This window comes from Amblyomma maculatum, chromosome 3, assembly GCF_055883805.1.
Source record: "Amblyomma maculatum isolate TAMU_Amacu chromosome 3, ASM5588380v1, whole genome shotgun sequence".
Lineage (NCBI taxonomy): Eukaryota > Metazoa > Arthropoda > Arachnida > Ixodida > Ixodidae > Amblyomma > Amblyomma maculatum.
Genome location: NC_139346.1, coordinates 38716228 through 38737651, shown reverse-complemented (window position 1 = coordinate 38737651; position 21424 = coordinate 38716228). Strand labels below are relative to the sequence as shown.

The 21424-nt window shown below is 45.6% G+C and overlaps 1 protein-coding gene across 1 annotated transcript; it reads left to right on the top strand.

The window, feature by feature from the left end:
* Positions 1-796: 796 nt before the first annotated feature.
* Positions 797-15608, top strand: LOC146194590 (monocarboxylate transporter 12-like). Its single transcript, XM_084597455.1, has 5 exons — positions 797-1013; positions 4171-4427; positions 10278-10421; positions 12461-13345; positions 13416-15608. The coding sequence occupies exons 1-5, from the start codon at positions 979-981 to the stop codon at positions 13547-13549; spliced, it is 1455 nt and encodes a 484-aa protein (XP_084453581.1). The 5' UTR covers positions 797-978; the 3' UTR covers positions 13550-15608.
* Positions 15609-21424: the final 5816 nt, after the last annotated feature.

Here is a 21424-nt window from a genome sequence, read left to right as displayed (position 1 = left end):
TTGCAGATAGTCTTATGCAGCAGCTAACCGTGATGGATGCATAGATGCACAATTTACGTAACTTTATTGGCCTTCAAAGAAAGCTATCTTACCTCTCTCGCCCAGTGTACACGCACTGTCCCATCGGGGAGAGCACCCCAGAGAAAGCAGGAGTTTTTCTCTGTGAGACGTCTTGGAACGCTGTCAGGTGGAGGTTATCGTTTTTTGTAGAATGAGTTATCGCTTAACGCCGGTATAACTAAATACTAGCTTTCTGCGAAAGTTTAACGCTTGCTGCATGCGAATGAGGCGGCTGCACTGAAGGAGTTGCCAAATGCTGCCCCATCTCCCCTCCCATGAAAGAAGAATGAATGAACAAGCGCCGCGCAATGGCATCAGATTTCTGCCGCAACGAGAGAGTTATTGCGCGCTTTTTTGTCTGTCGGCGAGGCTTCGGCTGATAGAAGACGCTGTGGTCAAAGACCCAGTTTGCAGGTGAGGCGTGGCACCTTATGTAACCGCAGGCGTACAGCGCATTTCGCGTACATCCTCCTCGCCTATACGGTTTACACTGTGATAGAGTATAATATGACATGCACTGATAACGAATGGAGGCGTTTGAAGTGCGGTCGGCAATGCTATATCTATTTGCGAACCCGCGAGATGATCGTTCGGAGATAGCTTGATCAGCGCGCATTGTAACCGCGGGTACACTGACTGATATCGCCTTCGTCGGGCGTGCTCCAGGAGGAAGTAATCACGTGGCTGATCTGCTCGCCCAAGGGCGATTACGTGCCTGACACAAGGTGTGCAGCGGTGGGCATTCCCCAATCATTGCGCTGCCGAGTTTCGAGGTGCAGCTTCACTGACCACAATGAGACGATTGCGCACGTCACCGCGCAGCAGATGGCAGATCGTGTCGATGAATGAAAGCGTACGGGCTTAGCTGCCCCAAAGCAACTTTCATTTTCCCGGGCAGCGACCGCCAAGTGACCTGCGATGGCGGAAAGCGAACAGCTGCCTTTTGCTTTACGGTGAGCGCTATACCTTCAAACATCACTCCCGACGGAACGGGCAGCGTTTTGCGTTCGCGGATGCCGACTTGTGGCTGCCGATAGTTTTAGCCCGCACACCTTTCTAGCATTTTTCATTCTTCAAATAAACCTAAATTCTCCATCTTGTGCTTACGTGTACTGAAACCGCTGCCTGTGAAGAGCGACTACGGCCATCTTTGTTCCCTGGGGCCGAATAGCTCCAGGCTGCGTGAGGTTTTCTTGTGGCCTATAGTTCCTTATAATGTTGAGGATGTTGAGTGAGATGAGGATTAATATGACGACACCAGAGAAGTAGACATGACGTATTCTCTGCTGTGTATGCTTTCTTGACGCTTAAAATTCTCATCGTTACCCACTAACAAGCTCAAAATACAATCGTTAAGCGAAGAGTCGTTTTTTATTTTCTTTCACATCTTTATCTGTTTCTCGTTAGCAACGTCACTTGCATAAAATATTGTGGTGTCTCCGTGGTATGAAATTTAACATTCACTGGTCATATTGAGCACAATATGTTCTCTCCCGTATTTCAGCACTGTTTTGCACCGTTGTAATCTGGAAGCATGAACAATTGCGCATAGCAACCACCCGAATTAGCTTATGCGCGTCAAAAGCGGTTATAAAAAGCTCATAATACAAGGGCTGTCCCGACTGAAATTCATTACTAAAATAAAAGAGCAAAAACATTATCCGAACTGCAAATAATGGAATATTGGTAAATATTATGAAGTGCATGGTAGCGTTTTTTGTTCAGCCGAGTGAATTAGGCTTTGACGCTAGCTAAACGCCTAGGTGAAAACTGGGAAGTTGTTGTCGAGCGCCAATAATACGACCTGACCAATTTGAGGTGGCTGTACCGTAGCACTTCGTCGAAATTCCACTGAGCCGAAAAAAATGGGCATTTAAGCTCCACCTTTACGGGCAAGGTGAGATCGCAATAAGGGCTCCCACTTGCGGCTCCCTTTGCGAATCTTGGTTCGCACACGTGTGCTTTATTTCACGCAAAATCTTGAGCACATTACATTAAATTATCCAACTATATGCATGACCACCCGACATCGACGCCCCGTCGTGGTGGTGCAGTAGTTAGGGCGCTCGACCACTGTGCCCAAGAACGGGGGGTCCAATCTTGGCCTCGGTGGCCGCTTTTCTAAAGAGGTGAAAAGCAAGGCGTCCGTGTGCTGTGAGAAGTCAGTGCACGCTAAAGAACCCAGTCGAAACATCCGGAGCCCTCCACTACGGCGTCCCTCATTGCCTGAACTGCTTTGGAACGGTAAACCCCATAAACCAAACCGAATCAAAGCCGACATCAATATGAAGCCCTGTTTAACTCAGCCGCATACGAACGTTCCTGCGTGGCCTATAGGGGTAGCGTCTCTGATTCGAGATTCAGGTGTCCTCATCTCACCTGTCTCCGATTTCGAATCTTAAGAAGCTGCCCCAGCTGGCTTCGCCCACCCGCCGGCCATGTTACGCGATCTCGGGACGTAACACGATCACTGACTAATCAGCGCCCCGCTATGCCTCCTGCAAACTACCACCTGCCAGAGTAACTTTTCACTCAAAACAAGGATGATGGCGGATTTTTTTCTTTTTTCTTTTTGCGCATCGGGACCTTTAGCCCTATCGCTTTATAAAGAGCACGTTGCAGCGTGCTATAGCTATAGCGGCGCTATCAAAGCGCTCTCATCCGTGAATTGTAAAAGCGCACAATCAACGGCAGATTTTATGATGCCATTCGTGTGAAGAGAAGTGTAGGCGCCTATCCGCGGCACGCTATCAACTATTAAAGAATTTTAAAGTGTACGAAGGGAAACACGGAAGGTTACAGAAACGGACACAGCGCTATACTGGAACTGAGATTTTATTGCACATATATCTAGCTAGATATAACAAGTTTGAAACTGAAAAGGCAATGGAAAGGGAAAATAAAGCGAACATATGGCAGTGTATTCTATACAAGGTTATCGCCATGGCACACGCTTAACCAGATTACGAAGTTCTTTTGATGTTAATGAAGCAAAATGGATGCTTACACACATTTCACCTGCTTTATTTTATTAGAAACGCTTCGGTGATCACCCGGGTCAATTCTTCTTAGTGTTTTGTGATGACACATGCTTCCGAAAACCTGGGAGAGAAGACTTCAAGATGGCTTTTAATGACAGCTTTTTCTATGCTCCCATGGTGCTCGAACAGCGGTTCATTAAGGATCAGTCGGTCTTCCCGATGTAACCTTTTCCACATAATAGAGGGGTGCATGTGGACTGGCAGCGCTTTACCAAGACACCGATAAGGGCGCTGTACTCTCTTCATATTTCGTGCTTATTGACAGTAGGAACATTTGAACGCACGTAGCATGCTTTCAGGGGTTAATAAATACCGACAACAGCTGTTCGATTCACGCTATCTTCGATTCACGTTGAATCGAACATCGCTGACTTGCACGAAGGATAAAGAAACTAAAAAAAGAAGGAAATTCGTGCTGTGTCTGCTTGTTTGCTCTGCATCTGCATTTCTCCGCTTAATGCTGTCCGATCCAAGCACAAACGGTATGTTTTATTTTACGGGCTGCCATTTTCGCCGAGAAAAAAAAAAAGGAAGGTTTTCCTCGCGGACGCATCCGGGGTGGAATCATTCTTATGAAGCTTGGTAACTTTTCACCTCAAACGTAAACTTTTAAGTTCATATATTTAAAAAATTAACGCCGACTAATTGTTGAAGTAGCCGGAACAAAAAAAAAATACCGGAGCTTATGTTTCATTACTCCTAACAGCATTAATCTTAATTGAGCTTAAGAAAGCGCTTTTTCCTATCTTGGTTCATTTGGCAACTTGTGTTGCAGTGCGGCGTAGCGATGCGGAAATTGTAAGTTGCCCTGTGACCAAGGTCAACAGTGCAGATAATCGGGCGATTTGCTTACTGGCGACATTGCATAATCATCCGCTGTCATCAGCGTCCGCTTGGTCTTTCGCTCCTCAACCTTTGTATTATGTTGGGCTCGAACTTAAACGCGGATGACGCCCGGATTGAAGTTTATCGCGACCACTTGTCAATGGCCACTGCTTCATCACGTAGTACGTGTCATAGTGCAGAGTGGCAACTTCGAGTGATACATGTCTGCTTTTACGTGTTTCAGGAAACGATCCAGAAGTTCAAGATTTGGGTACGGATCTCTGCCTTCGAGCACCGCGCCCGGGCGGCGGCCGTGGCGTGAGCTCCCGGTGGACAGTTGTTGGGGCGTGCCTTTCGCGGCCGCCATCGTGGCCTTCCTATCATTTCTCGCCTCGTCCAGCTACGGATACCTCTACGTGCTCTTCATGAGCGTGTACGGTGTCCATCGCGAGCAAGCAGCGTGGCCGCAGAGTGCCATCGTCATCGCCGGTGGATGCGTAGGTGAGACACCGTGTCCGTTAACTGAGACCGAGTGGAGAACGCTGCCCAACTCGAAGACGTCGAAGGTAGCGGGAGGCGCATACGGAGGGTAGTCACGTGATTGGACAGTCATCGAAGCCGTGACGTAGCGGAGTAGTGTTAGTGACAACCCTCGCTAAAGCAGCGCTATGAGACTGATAAAGGCGGTTTTTAAATTAGCATTCGAGCTTAATAGCCGCGCCAGGTCTCGTTTCTACCATGAGTACACAAATTTATAATATTTAAGAATGAAGGGTTTTAGAGCTTCCGTTGTTGGCAAACTTGACGTGACGTTGATCCAGAAATGGACAGCCAGCATGCGGGCACCGATTTCTTGTCATCCTGGAGCCGAATTGGGAAATTCCGGGCACCGAACGAAATTTAACGAGACGAGACGTGTTCGCCCTGAGACATCCGCGCCTTCCCCAAATATGGCACCACCGTGTCACACGCATACACACGTTAGACATCGCCCAACGCCAGCGGCAGAGGCGGCAGCAGTTCGAAGCGCGTTTGGGCATTTAGAATCAAGTATGTCACTGCTGCGCCGTCAGCTGGTGGTATTTCGTCTTTATCGGGCCAATGTTAGATGCCAGGGGATCACTAGGACCCACTGCTTCTCTATATTCTTGTCCGCCTTGCGTCCCATCGTGACCGCGTACGCTTCTGCGTCGCTCTACATTTCAGTGCCGTCCCCTTCGCAAGTGCTTAAACCTTAAATGAAGCCTGATGAAAGGAGAGGTATAGGAAGCCTCATGCGGAAAGCGACCACTTTGCGAGTTTTACGCCACAGCAGATGAGTGCTCGCCTCACCGACAATGTATACGCCCGTACCAACTTCATACTTGCATCTACTATCCATTTTCTATAGTGTCCTCGCTGTCATAAAATTGCCCGAGTAAAGATAGGGTAATTAAGGATTAACGAGGAACGAGAATACGCACAAATACTAAAAAAAAGGCCAAGGAGGTTTGAATCATGCCGGTCGAATTATAGTACTACAAGATAAAAGCATTTTATGGGAAACAGCCCGTTGGAATAAACTGATCGTACTAGATAATGTTATTTCATCGCCAGTGGTGCTAAATCTGGAGTTGCCCAGTGATCTGTCTTTTATTCATTTTCTACATAAACGATCTGCCCAATAGTGCCTCGTCCAATATTCGTATTTATGCGAGTGGCTCTGTCATTTATCGTGAAATAATTCACCTAACGACGCACTTCTTTCGCAAAAGGATTTGACTGCATTATCATCATGGTGTGGCGCGTGGCTGATACAAATTAGCGTTAACAAAACTAAAGTAATGACAATCACTACACGTCGCTTAAACTTATCTTCTTCTTATAATATAAATAAGGCTTAGTTGAGCATGCTAATCAGTTCAAATACCTTGGTGCCATCTTGTCAACTAACCTAACTTTTAATCAGCACGTTGAATACATTACTAGCAAAGTGAGTAAGTACTATGATTAACTCGGAAACCATTCTACATGGCTACACTTGACACAAAACTTCTGGTACACAACACCTTAGGCAGACCTTATCTCGAATATACCTCTATATTTGGAATCCGCATCATGCTTACTTACCGTAGCAGACAACGTTAGGTAAAATTGATGCGCGAGGATACAAAAATGATGCAAAAGTGTGCGATTCGTTTTATAACAAGAAAGTACACAGCTCGACACCTCCTTGAATATACAAAACACTGCAGCAGCAGACTTCACATTTCTTCAAACTCTATCACAGCACTTCCACGTTTGAAATTTAACATATTCGCCCCACATCATACATCTCTTATCGCACCGACCATCCCACCGCATTGCAGGAATAACTCGTCCAAATTTTCACTTTTGCTTTTGGCTATTCAACTTTGGAACGATCTGCTGAGTGACGTTGCGTGTACTGACAATTACTATGAATTTTTGTCGGTATTTCTTCGCTATAGTTCAGGAATGTCGAAATTTGGGCTAGTTGGTAGCGATCCATCTAAAACAGCACACATAAAACACGAAACACAGAGAGGTGCAGGACGGCCTAATGTTTCTGTTTTTGCATCCTGTCTTATCTGTGAGCGTACAGGGTTGTCCTCTACCCCATTTATACAGGCCTAATACACCTCTGGAGGTCTTTAAGGTTACTGTAAATAAATAAATAAAAATAAATAGACACACAACGCGCAACAATGGCAAGAGTGCAGAACCGACACGTTTAATTCCTTCACTGCTTTGTCAATGGTAGTTTTCACCTGACATGTCACGAGTAATCGCAAACAGGTCTGATATTAGCCGCTTTTACATTATATTAACATCAACACTGACCAATCGCACAGCAGCATGAAAATTCTGCAGACACTTAGAACTGCTTACGTATGAGAATTCGAGGTTCTTTCGTTACTCTGTAATGTGCCGAATCATGCTGCTTTGCATAATGACTGAATTAGGAGTCATATTATGACTGAGTTACGACTATTTAATGTTTGTATAAGCTTTACACTTTACATCTATAGCTCACCTTACGTCCGACCACTCAGTGCCCGACCATCCCACCTTACGCTACCACCTGCCAAGGGCATTCTCGTGAGGAGGCACGTGGTGTGTGTTGCCGACATTGGCAGGAGCAACATGAATATAAAGCCTCCTCAACCATGTCGTATGAGCGGCCTGCATTGCCTACAATTATTGCGTCTCGGGGTGCTGGGGCCCCGGCAGGTTCGATTTGCGTCTCAAATACATGGCCGAAGTTGGCACTTCCAGCATATTCGACCATGACACGCAGTCTCGTGACGTCATACGAACCTCCGACCAATCAATACATGGCCATGCCACCTGCCAACCACCACCTTTTAGCAGCATGCTCGGGATTTTTGTGCCATAGACACCGCCTCCATTTGTATCAACAAGACATGCAATGCTTCAGCATTAATTATGCACTGAGAAATGTATCATGCGCACAGGTACAGTGTAGAAGTAACAATGGGCAAAGTATGAGTCAACAGAAGGCTGTACCGACGCGACGATGAGCGACCAGCCTCCAAATTCATACATGCGTGCAGTCAGTAAACAGGCGCGCTAGTGCCATGGAAACACGTTGCCGATTTCCTGTTTAAAGGAGTGGTTTAAAGGGAGGAGTTTTTGCAAAGCCTAGTGCATTGACTTTGTTGAATGCTGGAGGTGCTGTGCTAGTACGCCTACGCGGCGCCTGCAGCAACTTATGGAGTGTTCCTTTCAGCAATCTGGAACAGGTTTTCTTATTCCACGGGCCGACAGTGTTTCACTAGGATACTGGAGTTCAGATCCCTAGCTGTCATGCACTAGGAATGGTGCAGCTGTGCCACTCACTCCTGTATGGATCGTTCAGCCTTACTCTGCACAACTTAGAGCGTGCCTTTTTCAGTTTATTCCGCCGACAGTTTCGGGAATGGTGCAGCTTTGTAAAGCTGGCCTCACGAAGGGAATACTACACTAGCTTCATTTAAATTTTATTTTATCCTCCGATTCCAGCCATTTACATGGATTTTGTGTCGGTGTTGATACACACCGAATAATTTTTCCGTCTCATCTCCCACATCATATAGTCAAACATTGTTTTGGCGCTCTTTGGCCTTAGCCGCCTTTGCGCCATTGAACTCTGTCACCTACCTACCTACTGTGAGTGTCTGCATCAGTGGGCATTTGACGTCTACAGCAGGTAAGAAGGGACGCAGTGGCATTTGAAACAGCAGGCACAGGCGGTAGCACTTAGAGCCACAGACAAGCATGGTCACAACTCGAGAGAGCTCGTCAACTATGGCGAAAATGCGCAAGCATGATCTGATCCGCCGCAATCCCAAAATCGTGTCCGCAGCAGTTGTGAGTAATTGAGAAGTGGTAAAGGTTAATGAGCAATGTCAATTGATAGAGGGTGACGTATTGCGTCCGAAAAAAATAATAAAGCCAATAAGTTAATTAGGTAATTATTAGAGATAAAAATGTAAATGGAAAGACGGAAATGGTCTCCTTAGCCAATGGCTTGCGCCACATTTGAATGTATCAAACACTAAATAGTTAACTAAATCAGTTGTTGTTGTTTCCACCGATGTAGGAGGCCCCTTACTCTCCGCCCCCGGCACGTATGCCTATGGGATGGGGGCCGGAGCTTCCGCGACTAAAGACAGGCGATGCGACAGTATTTCTTCGCTGCTTCAGCCGCTAGGCATATTGCTTGCTGCTGGTTCGCGGGGGTCTCGCTCCGCAGTAGCAGTTCAAAGGCTTCTCTACTATTCATGTTTTCGTCAATTAAGGTGACGTCAAGGATGTGACGTCACGCAACCTGAAGTCGAGCCACGAATGAGCATAGGAAGGCATTGGCGCGCAATTTGAAAGTACCAAAGACTAAATTAAGGCAGTCAGTTAGGCTGACGTCAGGAATGTGACGTCCCACAACCGGAAGTAGAGTCGAAAAGGGCATAGGAGGGAGTTGGCGCGCAATTTGAAAGTACCAAAAACTAAAATGGGTAAGCAAGAAGGGAATTAATGTGACGTAGAGATTGTGACGTCACGCAACCGGAAGTAGCGTGAAAAATGGGCATAGGAAGGGATTGGCGCGCAATTTGAAAGTACCAAAAACTAAAATGGGTAAACAAGAAGTGAATTAGGCAACTAGAAGCAACCAACAACAGCCTCCGTGCTTTCGCATTACTCCAATGCAGATTCTGCAGTGATCTTTAATCTTTATTTCCCTCTTAGAAAGAATCGCCAACATACCAGAACCTATTCTCTATTCTCTATCGCAGCGTTATTTTGCTCTATATGTTTTGCATCCTTTCTAAAGGAGCGCAAGCCTTGAACTGAGAGGTGGTCATTATCACTTGAGCATTCTGCAGAGTGAAAGGTATGGCAGCCGGTTTCCCGTGTCGATCTCTCTCCCGCGAAAAATTTTGCCAACTGTGCCATTCAAAAATGAACGACAGATCCGCTGTGGTGGCGCTTGACGGCTGTGCCCAAGGATGCGGGATCGAATCCCTACCACTGCGGCCGCTTTTCGATGGGGGCGAAAAGCTAGGCGCCCACGCGCTGTGCGATATCAGATCACTTTAAGGAACCAGGTAGTCAAAATTTCCCGAGCCCTCCACTATGGCGTCTATCATAGCCTGAGTCGTTTTGAGATGTTAAACCCAACAAACCAAATCAAACTACATCTTTTGAACTGATTCGAAAGGGGTACCAGAGTTTCCTCTGTTAATTCCAAGCTTATTCTTTATCCTGCATGTTTAAGAAGGGTACCGCAGAAAGTCAGATGTGGTGTAGGTGTAAAATGGAGAAATGAACCATACACTGCTCCAGGCTGCTTTATCTTTGATGCAGTCCTTTACGAGAGTTAGAAGCAGTAGAGCTTCCGAATTGTGTGCGTGTTCCACGGAAACTTATGTAGACGCTGTGCGGGGTCCTAAACTTAGATATTAGCAAGCTCCCTGTACTTTCTTTGCCGTCGTCTGCAGCAATATTTTCTCTAAGAAACCAACCAACTTCGCTTTCCGTGGTTACAATGCGCTATATATTCTGATGATTGAAGGCAAATTGAATGCGTCCTTTGTGTCGCCTCAAGCATGCATTGTTCACCGAATTAATTTCGCGGATTTCACAAAACAGCTGTACAATTTAAAGAGGTCATTGATGAGATGTCGGAAGCACGTCTTTAAGCTTCCTAAGCTCTTTACGGTGACAAAAAAGCGCTCAACGTGACTGTTCTCAGCGCGTAAGAAGGCTGTGTTTCCTCCGAAATTGTTTACAATTTCCGCTACATTCCAGTGCTAAATTGCACTTGTGGTGTTTTTCCCCCGATCTCTCCAGGTCTGCTGGTGAGCCTGGTGCAACATAAGCTCACCGTTTTCCAAATAACTTTTGCGGGTGCTGTGATGGCTTCTACGGGGGTCGTGGCATCCTCGTTTGCACCCAACATTGCCTGGCTTACAGTTACTTTCGGAGTCCTTCAAGGTATGGAGAGTGACAAAATAGCAAAGGAAAGTACGGAGTTGCGCTTCCTTAGTTATTTCCTGGATGCTTCGAAAATGGCATGCAGTGTGAAATTCTCCGACGAAACACAACGCGATGCAGGATTCGGTTGTATATTATACAGTTTTTAAGGCGAAATCTTTTGTAGGTTCATCACTGCCCTTCCGCCCTCAGAAAGTGTTTGCGAGATATCAGCGAGTTTCTGTCAATCTTTAGGAAAAAAAAAATAATCCTGAACCGCGAATCGAACTCCTACCCCTCCCACCAACAACCAAGAGCCTTAACCTACTACCTTGCGGCCGTAGCCAGGTGTGAAGACCTAGAACTGCAACGAGCGCTCGCCATCGCCGCCCAGTGGAGCTGCTCACCTCGAATCCGGCAAGAAACAAGCACTCTGTTATCGGCGAGGTTCTGCCTGATAAACACTACAGTAGAATCAGCTCAAAGGTTCTCGCCTTACTGCTCTTAAGGGGTGTTAAGTTCCTCAAGATTATTTTGATACAATTACCATTTGTTTATAAAGATCGTCGGCGTGCCAGCCCTAACAGATAGAGCTGTGACCCCCCAAACCGTGGTGCGAGAAGTCGCCGTTGCGGCGAGTTCAGGCCAGAGAGGACAAACACTAGTTGTGCACTCGAACAAGCTTTATTGTGCCCGAGTAATTATACACGGCAAATTAACAAGACCCAAATACAACCGCCGTAGTGAGCGAACGTCCCGCTCGCGTACGGGGGTCAAATAGAAACGCAACAAAAGAGGAAGCAAACGCAAAGAGGTTAGGAGTGTTCTGCTCACCTGGCGTGGCTTCGCACTCATGGCCCGCAGCGATAAGAGCGTACGACGACCGGGCGATTCTGGGTGACGGCGACTGTCTTCTCGGCGTAAATCATGAAGCCCGCCCGTGCGCGATCGACCGCCCAATGACACCGAGCAAGTTGCAAAAGATTCGCTCGGCTCGGACCGAGGTGAGGTGTCCCGGGTAGGCCGGGAGAAGTGAGGGAAGACTACGGCAGCGTCGCTGCGGGAAACTGGGAAGCAATGGGGGGTAGTCAGTGTGCCCCCTCACCCGCCGCCCTCCCTAACAGCGCTCGTAACTTGCGTGAAAATTATGCGCAGGCGTTACAATGGGGGCAAGGGATTCCTGTGTATTGGCTATCAAGCATAAATATGACTAAAATGCTCAGTTACGCTTAGGAACGTCTTTTGTTACGCCATTTTCAGACACTTAAAAACTTGATTTTCCAGCCTGTGCTTGGTTAGGATTAATTACGACTCATTAGCTTTGTCCTTGACCTTAGTCGCGGATGGTAGTAGTCACGCTCATTCGGAGCAAATCAGAGCATAAACATAAATAGAAAAGCTAGGCTTAGTTGTTGCCAACGCAACGATCGGACGGACGGAAACCAGAAACTGTAAATGAGCAAGAATTCATTGTGCTATGCTAGAAGCGCAAGAACTTGTGTGAAATATTTGTAGCCAAAACCAAATGACGGTGTATCGTGTAGTGTGTGTCAGACCATGATATCTGTCATAACTAGTAGAGCGTGTTAAAGGTATAGCAATATTTATTTTAATATACTTGTTTTAAAATGACTATGTTCAAGCGCTGTACAAGTGCTCAATGATGTGCCTGTTTTTATAGTAAAAATTAAGGATAGTTGAAGGTTACTGTGCTTTCAGAGAGGTTTCTCTAGAAGTCCCTTGCAATTATCACTCGGGTGCTTTGAGGTGTATATTTTAGTCTCACTATATCGGTGTCAGTTTACTCCTATGAGAAAAAAATATTAATATAATATTGTGTCCCTTGTAGTCCGTACATTTCACAATAGCACGCAGTAGAAAGGTAAGAGACGTCGTGGAAACTGTATTTTACCGTAACAATATGGATGTAGAATGATGGAAATGATACGTTAAAACACGATATAATGCCCTGGGTTTCTTAATCTTCCTGAGTCTGATTTAGCAATGCATTCTGCTTACTCCAAGTTTACGTTCGTGTCGTTCACCTTCGTTATTTTCAGGAGCTGGCGTTGGAACCACGCTGCTGGGCGTCGCCATGTACCTGATGCTCTATTTTGACAAGTACAAAGCTACAGCAATTGCCATCAAAGACGGTGGTACAATGATTGCTGGAATGACTGCCGTACCCATAACGTCTTATTTGACTGCAACGTACGGATTAAAAGGCTGCCTTCTTCTCATCGGCGGTTTAATGATGAATATGTTGCCTGTAATTATGCTGATGAAGAGTCCCTGCCCACTTAAGGTTTGCGGAACAGGAGGGGTATATGACAGCAGGCTGCATTCCGACGAAGATACAGAAGTGGCAGAAGTTTGTGTCGAAAACGAAGAGCAAGCACTGAACGTGTCGTCATCCGAGACCGGGATACGACGCGCGCAGTCATGTCCAGGCCCTCCTGTGTCCGTTAGTTCATCAAACAGTGTGCTCGCCGCATTTTCCATACCGGCATTTTATGTGCTTGTGCTCCTCCAAGTGATCTCGGACTACACTTTCACCACCTACTCGACCACCATAGTGGACTACATCGTGGATAAAGGAACAGTACTCTCCAGTGCCAAGAAAATTGTTGTTTACGGCTACTTAGCCCAGCCTTTCGGGCGAGTGCTGTTGCCCTTTCTAACGGACAGATTTGCTTTTAGTCGCTCGCCTGCTGCCGTGGCATGCTTACTTGCAGCCGCAGTCTGCTTCGTGGCCATTCCGCTAGTCTCGGCGTTTGGACACATTGTGGCTCTGGGATGCGTGGCCGGTGTTGCGGAGGGATACATCCTGTGCATCAAGCCGGTGCTCATGGCTGACTACATCGGCGTGGAGAGGTTTAGCTTCTGCTGCGGCGTGGCGGGCATCGTCGGTCTACCCGTGTGGCTTTCCGCGGCCGCCATATTGGGTAAGTTAATTGGTGCGCCGTGCAGTGTGGCGGTCCCTCACTGAGACAAGCACTTTATTCCTCAACGCAGGGTTGTTCCGCGATGCAAGGGGTTCATACGACAAACTTTACTTCATGCTCGCTGGACTCAACATTGCTGTGGCTGCTCTGCTGACGTTGCTGGTGTGCCGCGACAATATAGAGCGGAGGCGTCACCAGGCTTAATTGCTGCAGCCAACTTCTGCATGCGGTAAAAGCGTTGAAATTTAAACCTCTTCAGAAATCACCTGTATTAAGTGACCAGTGAAGACTGACAAGTGCGAGGAACACGCCGGACACTTGCGCTAACTGTTCAGATAGACAACTGTGTAGGCAAATGATCTCTGAGCTCTATAGGGGAGCACTTTGGTTACGTAGAATATTTCGCTAGTCAAGCGCTCAGATACTCAGTGACAGTGTGTTCAAGTGACGCTGCATTTGTGATATTGATCAAATTACAAAAGCATCAAGACTGGCGCAAGAAAATACGTCTACTTAAGCCGTTTTTTTCGGCATGAAGGTCTAGCACTAAAGTAGCGAATATCACCAGGAACATAAAGGGCAAGGAAAAAATGGCAGAAACTGATACTTAAGTCGGACAGCTAGATGTGTCGATCTCTGTCCACTCGTTACGCATGCGGTCGATTGAAGTGAATGTAGAAACAGGAAATATCGCCGAAATGTACATACCCTCGGAAATAATTCGCTGTAATAGCGTGTAATAGCATTTAATGGCGCTTTTAATGTTATTCTATTTTAGGAAGATATTTTAAAATGCGATAACTTCTTTAAGAGGTATAGGTTAGGAACCCTGCCTTTTAGACGTGTATTTAGTCCTGGCGATAAGTTAGGGTGTACAGAATGTGTTCATTGCAAAGTAGTGAAAATGCTTTTTTTTTAAGTTTTCTGCATGAAAATAAATTGATTCACAGTGGCCACTTATCTGCTCAGCTTGCATGTCGTTTTTTTCTAGTCTATCGAGAAAAACGCAAGGTAGAAAATGTTTATGCCCATTTCGAAGCTGACATAAAAAAAAACTCATATGAAATGTTTCTAATACGTCTACAACTTCCATTTTCCTAAAAAGGTTTTATGTGGCGATGCAGGCGGCATAGAAAGTGAAAATGGCGTGTATTGCTTAAGCCTTGCTGTTTTCACGGTTATTTTGTATGCTGCACTTCCAAAGCACATATATCTACATTCGAGCCGGCAGTATAAAAGTCAATCGATCAGCACATGCTGCGCCCTGCTGGGTATTCGGGCTCGATCCCGGCCACCATGCCCGCTTTTGAATGGAGGCGAAAAGCAAGGTATCCCCGAAAATGTATCCTCGATCGAAAAGCATCCCTCATAGCTGATGTCGCTTTTGAATGTAAACTGGTTTAAACCAAACCTTCAGAGTAGGATATTCTTGAGTAACATGCTCTTGTGAGATTTGTTTCTTATGGACAAGTCTGAGGATGAAATTAGGGATTGTGGGGAAACTATGCTATGCACTTATCGGGTCACAACTTTGTACGATGTGCTTTGCACAATGTTTCCAGTATGCCGAGGTACGAGGTACTGGCCCACTTCCTGAAACTGCGGTAGCGGCTTCAAGGACGGTGGAGTTTTATTGTAGAACAATGTCCTGAAAGGGACATGCAAGCGGTGACGAGCATTGAAGTACGTATGTTAGTGATCTTGCTCTCGAGCCGTATGCGTAAGTAAGGGCGATTCATGTGTGTTCCAAGAATGGCTCTTCCACCTTCACGGGCAGACTAAGTGTTGGCGACGTTCGCTATTCAACCTTCGGAAGCCGGAGAATTGAGCTGTGTACACAGCCTAAGGGTTCTAAATACGACTGCCTTGCCGAATAGTTACCTATAGACTGATTGTTTTTGGCAGGTCGTTAGGCGTTAGGATATATGCGTGAAAGACTCGCTCTGCGAGTGCTGTTGCGTATTCACGAATGTATCCTCGTCATGTTCCAAGTGCTGGAAGCTTTAATTTATATAGTCTACGTATTGAAATGCGAAGGCCATTTTATTTAAAAAAAAAAGAAGAGAAACTGAGCTCAAGTGTTCCTGCGTGGGACACTTGTGTGGGACAGTTTGTGCGGGAGGAAGACAGGAAGGTGTTTTTTTAGGGAAACCTTTTAAAGTCATTTTTGTGCGCCTAATGCATTAAGTTATTTATTATGATGCCCGTCGTTGCAAGTTGATTGAGCGATGTACATCCAACTTGAACGTGATGCAAATAAAGAATACATCATAGATTTGTGTTTTATTCTAGGTAAGGAATTCTTCTTTTCGGTCAGCACCGATGCATGCGCAAGATTAATATTTGTAGTAACCTATTTTCACACACACAGAAAATAAACAATTAAAAAGTGTTGTTTCTAGTCCAACGCAGAATTTGTTTTCATAAGAAGCATTACAGATAATAAGGCATTCTGCCATAAAAACAAGTTTATACAGAGGGTGCGCAATGTGCCGATTTCCCAGGTGGTATTTTGGTCTTTGTATAGGCACATCGAGAGGCAGCGCTGCTTTTGTAAATACATTTCGCTCTGAGCTTTCGAGACGGACGAAACGCTCAGCTGTAGAGCAGCCTTTTTCAATTCACACTGAGGTGCAGGTGGGGCAGAAGTAAATGAAAGATGCCATTTCGTTCAAACTAGATTTATAAATGGCTGCATTTGGTCCACGTAAAAGCGCGCAAGTATCCACTACTACAGTGCGCGGCCTGTAACTTTCAGTTTCAATAAAGGAGATGGCGAAAAAGTTTATAAAAATATAGGAGGATCTGTTTGCTCTTGTCCGCACCTATATAGATCAAGGCACTAACATGATTACCGGAAAAATGGAGGCCAGGCGGCCAAAAACGTAATATTGCAATCATCTTTATGGGCTTTACTTCCTTTCCTTGTTAATCTTTTCTTCTTCTTTTTTTTTTACTGGGTGAAATATTGAAGAACATGTCGGCCTTCTTCTCAAGTCGTACTGTCTCCATACAAGATGTCCGGTTTCCCACTGTACCCATACTTATTTAGATCGGACGACGGTTGCCTATAGCATGCGAGCTGGTGACTTCCTGTATAATAATAATGTCGTCGTATTTGCAAGCTGATATTATCTGGTCCAATTCTTCCACAATTCTTCGTTAATATACTCTACCGGGTTATGCAGGTGGTGAACAAAAGGAAGAAACATGCTGAAACGAACGGGACGTGTAGAAATGCGAAACACACTTGAGCTGACTAACAAATAAATGGTTTATTGCGACACAAGGAGCAATATAAAGCAGAGAGCTAAATCCCATAAGAAAAATCAATTGCGACACAACCATATGGTCCTGAGATACAAATAGCAACTATCATAACCGTCCCCGACTTCCACAAAAGCTTATCTGTCTCAGTCGGGGACGGTTCTTTCGGAGCTAGGGAAATTGTTCTGGAGTGCGAAATCAGCGCCTAATAATACAGGCGACCAAGGAAATCCATTCAAGGTAGGTACTGTGGCAGCCACTAAGGACTAGTAATAGGCAGCCCCAACATCTGACTTCCTCAGGAGAGTAGATCTACGTAAAATTGATATCTACATATGTACAACGACCAGCAGAAGGATAGAAGGATAACCATCGACATCAAGGCCCATGTCGAGGCTTGATCCAGAACTTTGTGATCCCCCTATACAAAGGGGAATGGCCGCATCAGCATCATCATCGAGACAGGTAAACTCACAATAGCTGTTTCGACATTCATATAGGTTGAAGTCCAAACAGACTTGGCCCGCATCACCAATGTATCCAATTAGAAGAGGCTACTTGGCAGGGCATCGAACTATGACATTATGTCAAGGATGTCGCAAAAGCGGAACCACTGGCCATAGCCGTCGCCATCAGGATTCAAGACCAACATGGCGGGTCGTCGCACGCAGTGACGCAATCTCAACAACCTGACGGGAAGGCGAGCGCGCTATTATATAGGCTCGCACCTACACGAAACGAATAACAAGAACACTTGGGTAAAATTGCTTAGAATGAAACGAGATGGCGAATGATTTTATCCCGGGTTCTCTTAAACTGTATTGATTCCTAATCTTACGCTCCTACCTTCTAGGATAGTATGGTGAAAGGCTAGAACATATATTATGCTAGAAGGAACAATCCTCACCGTCACAGAAACAACGATTCTCTTCGGGCACCATGGACTGGAGGCGAATACAAAAATAATTGTATTCTTACCATTTTACACAAAATTTCTCCCACAAAACGTCAATGTTGTAGTCTTTGGTGAGGACCAAGTCTGCCACTCTGTAAAATACCCTATGGGAATGACAAGAGAAATTAGACAAAATGTTCAATATCTACGAAAGTTTCATCTTTCGCTTTCCAACGAAGCAATAAGCGAATTCGGATTTTTTTTTGTGGGAAAAAGGTGTTATTATATGGTACACTATTCTTCAAAATTTATTCCTCCAATGTTTCGACTTTCGGCGGATTGGTACATTTTCTCCGTAATCATAACTAGTCATAATGTAATCGTATCATGAGATGAAAATGGAAAAAATGGCGATGTCTCTTGTTCATGGTAGTCAAACATTAACAAAATACTTTGGATTATTATTTTAATGCAGACACGTAGCTCTATAAGCCACGATGATTTTTATTGGCAAAAAAAGGAAGGTACAAGGCCGAAGAAACCGACCCTTTTGTTCTGCGCAGCTGGGTAGTCTCTGATGGGAGCAAACTACATGCTCGCTCTTGAAGCGTAAAGGAACACATGAAGTATCTATGGATGAAATCTGCTACAATGTCTGCAAGAGAATCAACTTCGCAGCCAACAATGTGTCATGCTGCCGAATACTTGGCGGTGAGACGCAGTTACAAAGGCTTGGTTTCTTCATTTCTTTACTCTTCCAAAAACTCAGCATAAATGAAATTCGCTAAAGGACAGTCCAAATGAAGGTTTGACGAAATATTGTATGGTCGGATAATAGATTCATATGTCAGAATAAAGAAGTTTCAAGAGCACTGCAGAATTTGCAGTGGACAAATGCCAAAGGCTGAGGGTTGCTGCTGCCTACGGTACATCGCGCTTCTCTTGTGGAACATCACCCGCGCTTCGTTCAACGCATCTAAGTTCACTGGTGGGCTATAACTGGTTTACAGAAAAAGAAAGGCGCAGTATCTGTCGCTCGTGGAATCTTGCTGATACACCTCGCGGACAAATCTCGCCGATGCGAGATTTTGACACTCATTCCAGACTTCTGATTTGGCTCACGCATTTATTTGACTCATTAGGTCAGAATCACAAAAGCACTTCTGGTTGAAGTGACATCACATTCCTTGGACGTCGACATTAGTCGTACAGCTATTTCGACGTCTGATTGATTTTATGTTTGCATTTTTTATTATAATTACCTAATTATCCTATTGGAATATGTTTATCTGCAGCATCCTCTCATCATCAATCTATCACAACCGCTCATTTCATCCTAAAGCCTGGTTCACATGCAAGCGAAAACGCTAGCGATTTCTGCCGCGGCGACGCAAAAACCTGTTCTGAGCTGTCGCGGCGGCTCGAGCGGTGAGAGCGACGTAGTTCCAACTCGTTGGAAATTTTTCGCTCTTGTCGCTGCCGCTCGCCGCTCAGTTCGCTCAATCGCTTGCATGTGAACCAGCCTTTACTCTTCTAACAACGAAACAACGGCTGCGAACTCGTTCTGTACACACACGCGTTCTCTACGACACGACCTAGCCGACATAGCCTCGTAATGCTCTCGCATTAAAAATGCCGACCAAACACGTTATTCTTCATCGGCGTTATTCCTTTTGACATATGCAGCACAGTAAAAAAGAACAGGACATAATTATGCTGAACAAGAGCCAACTAGCCCAACTTGAAGGTTTGGTGAATTTAGAAAAAAAAAAAAAGATGCCGTCAAAAGTACTGTTGCCTTTTAAGTTGTGCTTCCAGATGTTCGTGAGATAAAACAACTCGGTAATTCAAACTTTCTGCAGCGTTTTCTTGCGATTTACTAAAGAACTCAGTTGCTCACCACCACCGACTTAGAGTAGTGTTAAATAGTATTTTTTCCGTCGCTTTTGATTGGATAAGCTATTTCGTGAGGCCGCCACAACATGGCCTCGCGCGTGGAATTGAAACTAAGTCCGGTATGCGGCTCAAACGCGCGTGTCTTCCCGACGGGTCTTTCAAGTTCCCCAGCCGATAGAGAGTGTGATGACCATGACCTCTTGTGGTGCTTTAACACTAAAAACAAAAAGCATCGAAGCGCACTTCTATTTACACGGTTCCATTTGCAAGGTTAGGCTTACATAAACATGCAATGGATTGCCGGAAGGGCGTAGCAGGTTCTAGGACGGCACACAGATGGAGGTAGCAGCTATCCGGTACCGACCAGATTACTTGTCTACTGGACTTGCGACAGCCTTCGCCCAATCATGCTCTCCGAGCTGGATAATTCCTTCAGTCTCTGTGGTTGCTGTCGCTGCTTCAGCACGCGCAATCACTAGCAGCTTCTCTTCTCTTTCACATTTCACATTACAGATGCGCATGCGCATGTGACTAAACCAAAATGATTGGGCATAAATTCACTTTGAACATGTGTACAGGGGAGCCCTTTAAAAGCCCGAATAAGGAAACGTCCAACAGAGACGTCCTCGGGGCATTCTCTCTCCTCTTCCGGCACGCGGTGGTGCCAAGTACCGGGAGGTTCATGAGACGCAAACTTACAGGCGGTCGAAGTCGTCAGTCAATGTATCGCAAGCCTTCCCCACGAACAATATTGAAATTTTGCGCTGACGCCATCATAATGCTACAGCGCATCCTGAGTGGTTCATATGGCGCGAACTTAGCTGGTCGCATCAAATTTTCCCAGGCCAGCGGACGTCCAACTCAGCACCGTTGCCTTGATGTGGACAAACGGTGGAAACGTCACTCTCCAATTTCAACCACGTGTGTTCATTCACGCGCGGAGACACCACAAAATGCGTTTTCGTATTTCGTACACATTTTTTTCAGAACGCAGAGAGAATCAAAAGGGGTTTTTGGGCTTTCAATGCGGCATTTTTGTCAAAATTTAGGGTGTTTGCCATTTTTTTTTTGTTTTGCAAAGGTACAATGCAAGTTTGGGATTCAAACACAGGGAACAATAAAACTAGGTTCCAGAAAACATGTCATGTCAAAAGGTTCCTAAACGCCATCTTCATTCACGTAAAAAATAAAAAATAAGGAGAACTCAAGGATTAAATGATTTCTAAAACGGGATTTGCCACAAACAATAACGTCATTGAAGTTTCACTTTTTGAGGTAAGAAAGCGCACGCATGTATGTTTCCACATGCTGCCGTAAGCACCGGCGCGAGCTGACATGCTTTAACGAAAATAGTGAGAAGTTGTCCACATTATAATATTGTCAGGCATGCGAACAGAAGAGATCAAAGTGCAAAAAGAGGCTCTCCGGGATAGAAGTGGAAGAAGAGGAAGCTCACCATCTGTTGGTCAGCACATCAGGCTAAGGTGCAGAACCATTCTGTAAATAAACCTTAACAGTGTGGTGGAAGGTGCTGAAAGATCACCACGGATACATCTCTACCTCGTTCGAGCCGACGACTCGCTGGGCTCCCTCCTTTGACACCCACAATGATTCAAGACTGCGATGCACGGCAGCCAGGTCCAGCGGCACCTGCATGGCAGCATTACCGTGAGCCGCGGACCTTTTCTGGCAAGGCTGGCGAAGACGTGGACGACTGGCTCACCAATTACCAGCGGATGAGCAAGTGCAATCGCTGGAATGCCACTGTAATGATGGCAAATGTTGTTTTTTTCTTGGACTCCACAGCCCTGACATGGTTTGAGAACCATGAAGCGTCATTAACGAGCTGGGAGCGTTTTGAAGAGGAGATTCGAAATTGTTTCGGGGATACCACGGCAAAACGGAAATGCGCTGAGCAGACTTTATTCCAGCGAGCCCAAGGGCCTGGTGAAACATGCACAATGTACATAGAAGAGGTCCTAAAACTCTGCAAAGCGGTGGATCCGAGCATGTCCGACGAA

Excerpts from the sequence above, each read along its gene's own strand:
- LOC146194590 (XM_084597455.1), top strand. The coding sequence starts at position 979 with ATGGCGGAAAGCGAACAGCTGCCTTTTGCTTTACG. Across the intron at positions 1,014-4,170 it reads CAGCTGCCTTTTGCTTTACG|GAAACGATCCAGAAGTTCAA; the intron begins GTGAGCGCTATA and ends TACGTGTTTCAG. Across the intron at positions 13,346-13,415 it reads TTCCGCGGCCGCCATATTGG|GGTTGTTCCGCGATGCAAGG; the intron begins GTAAGTTAATTG and ends TCCTCAACGCAG.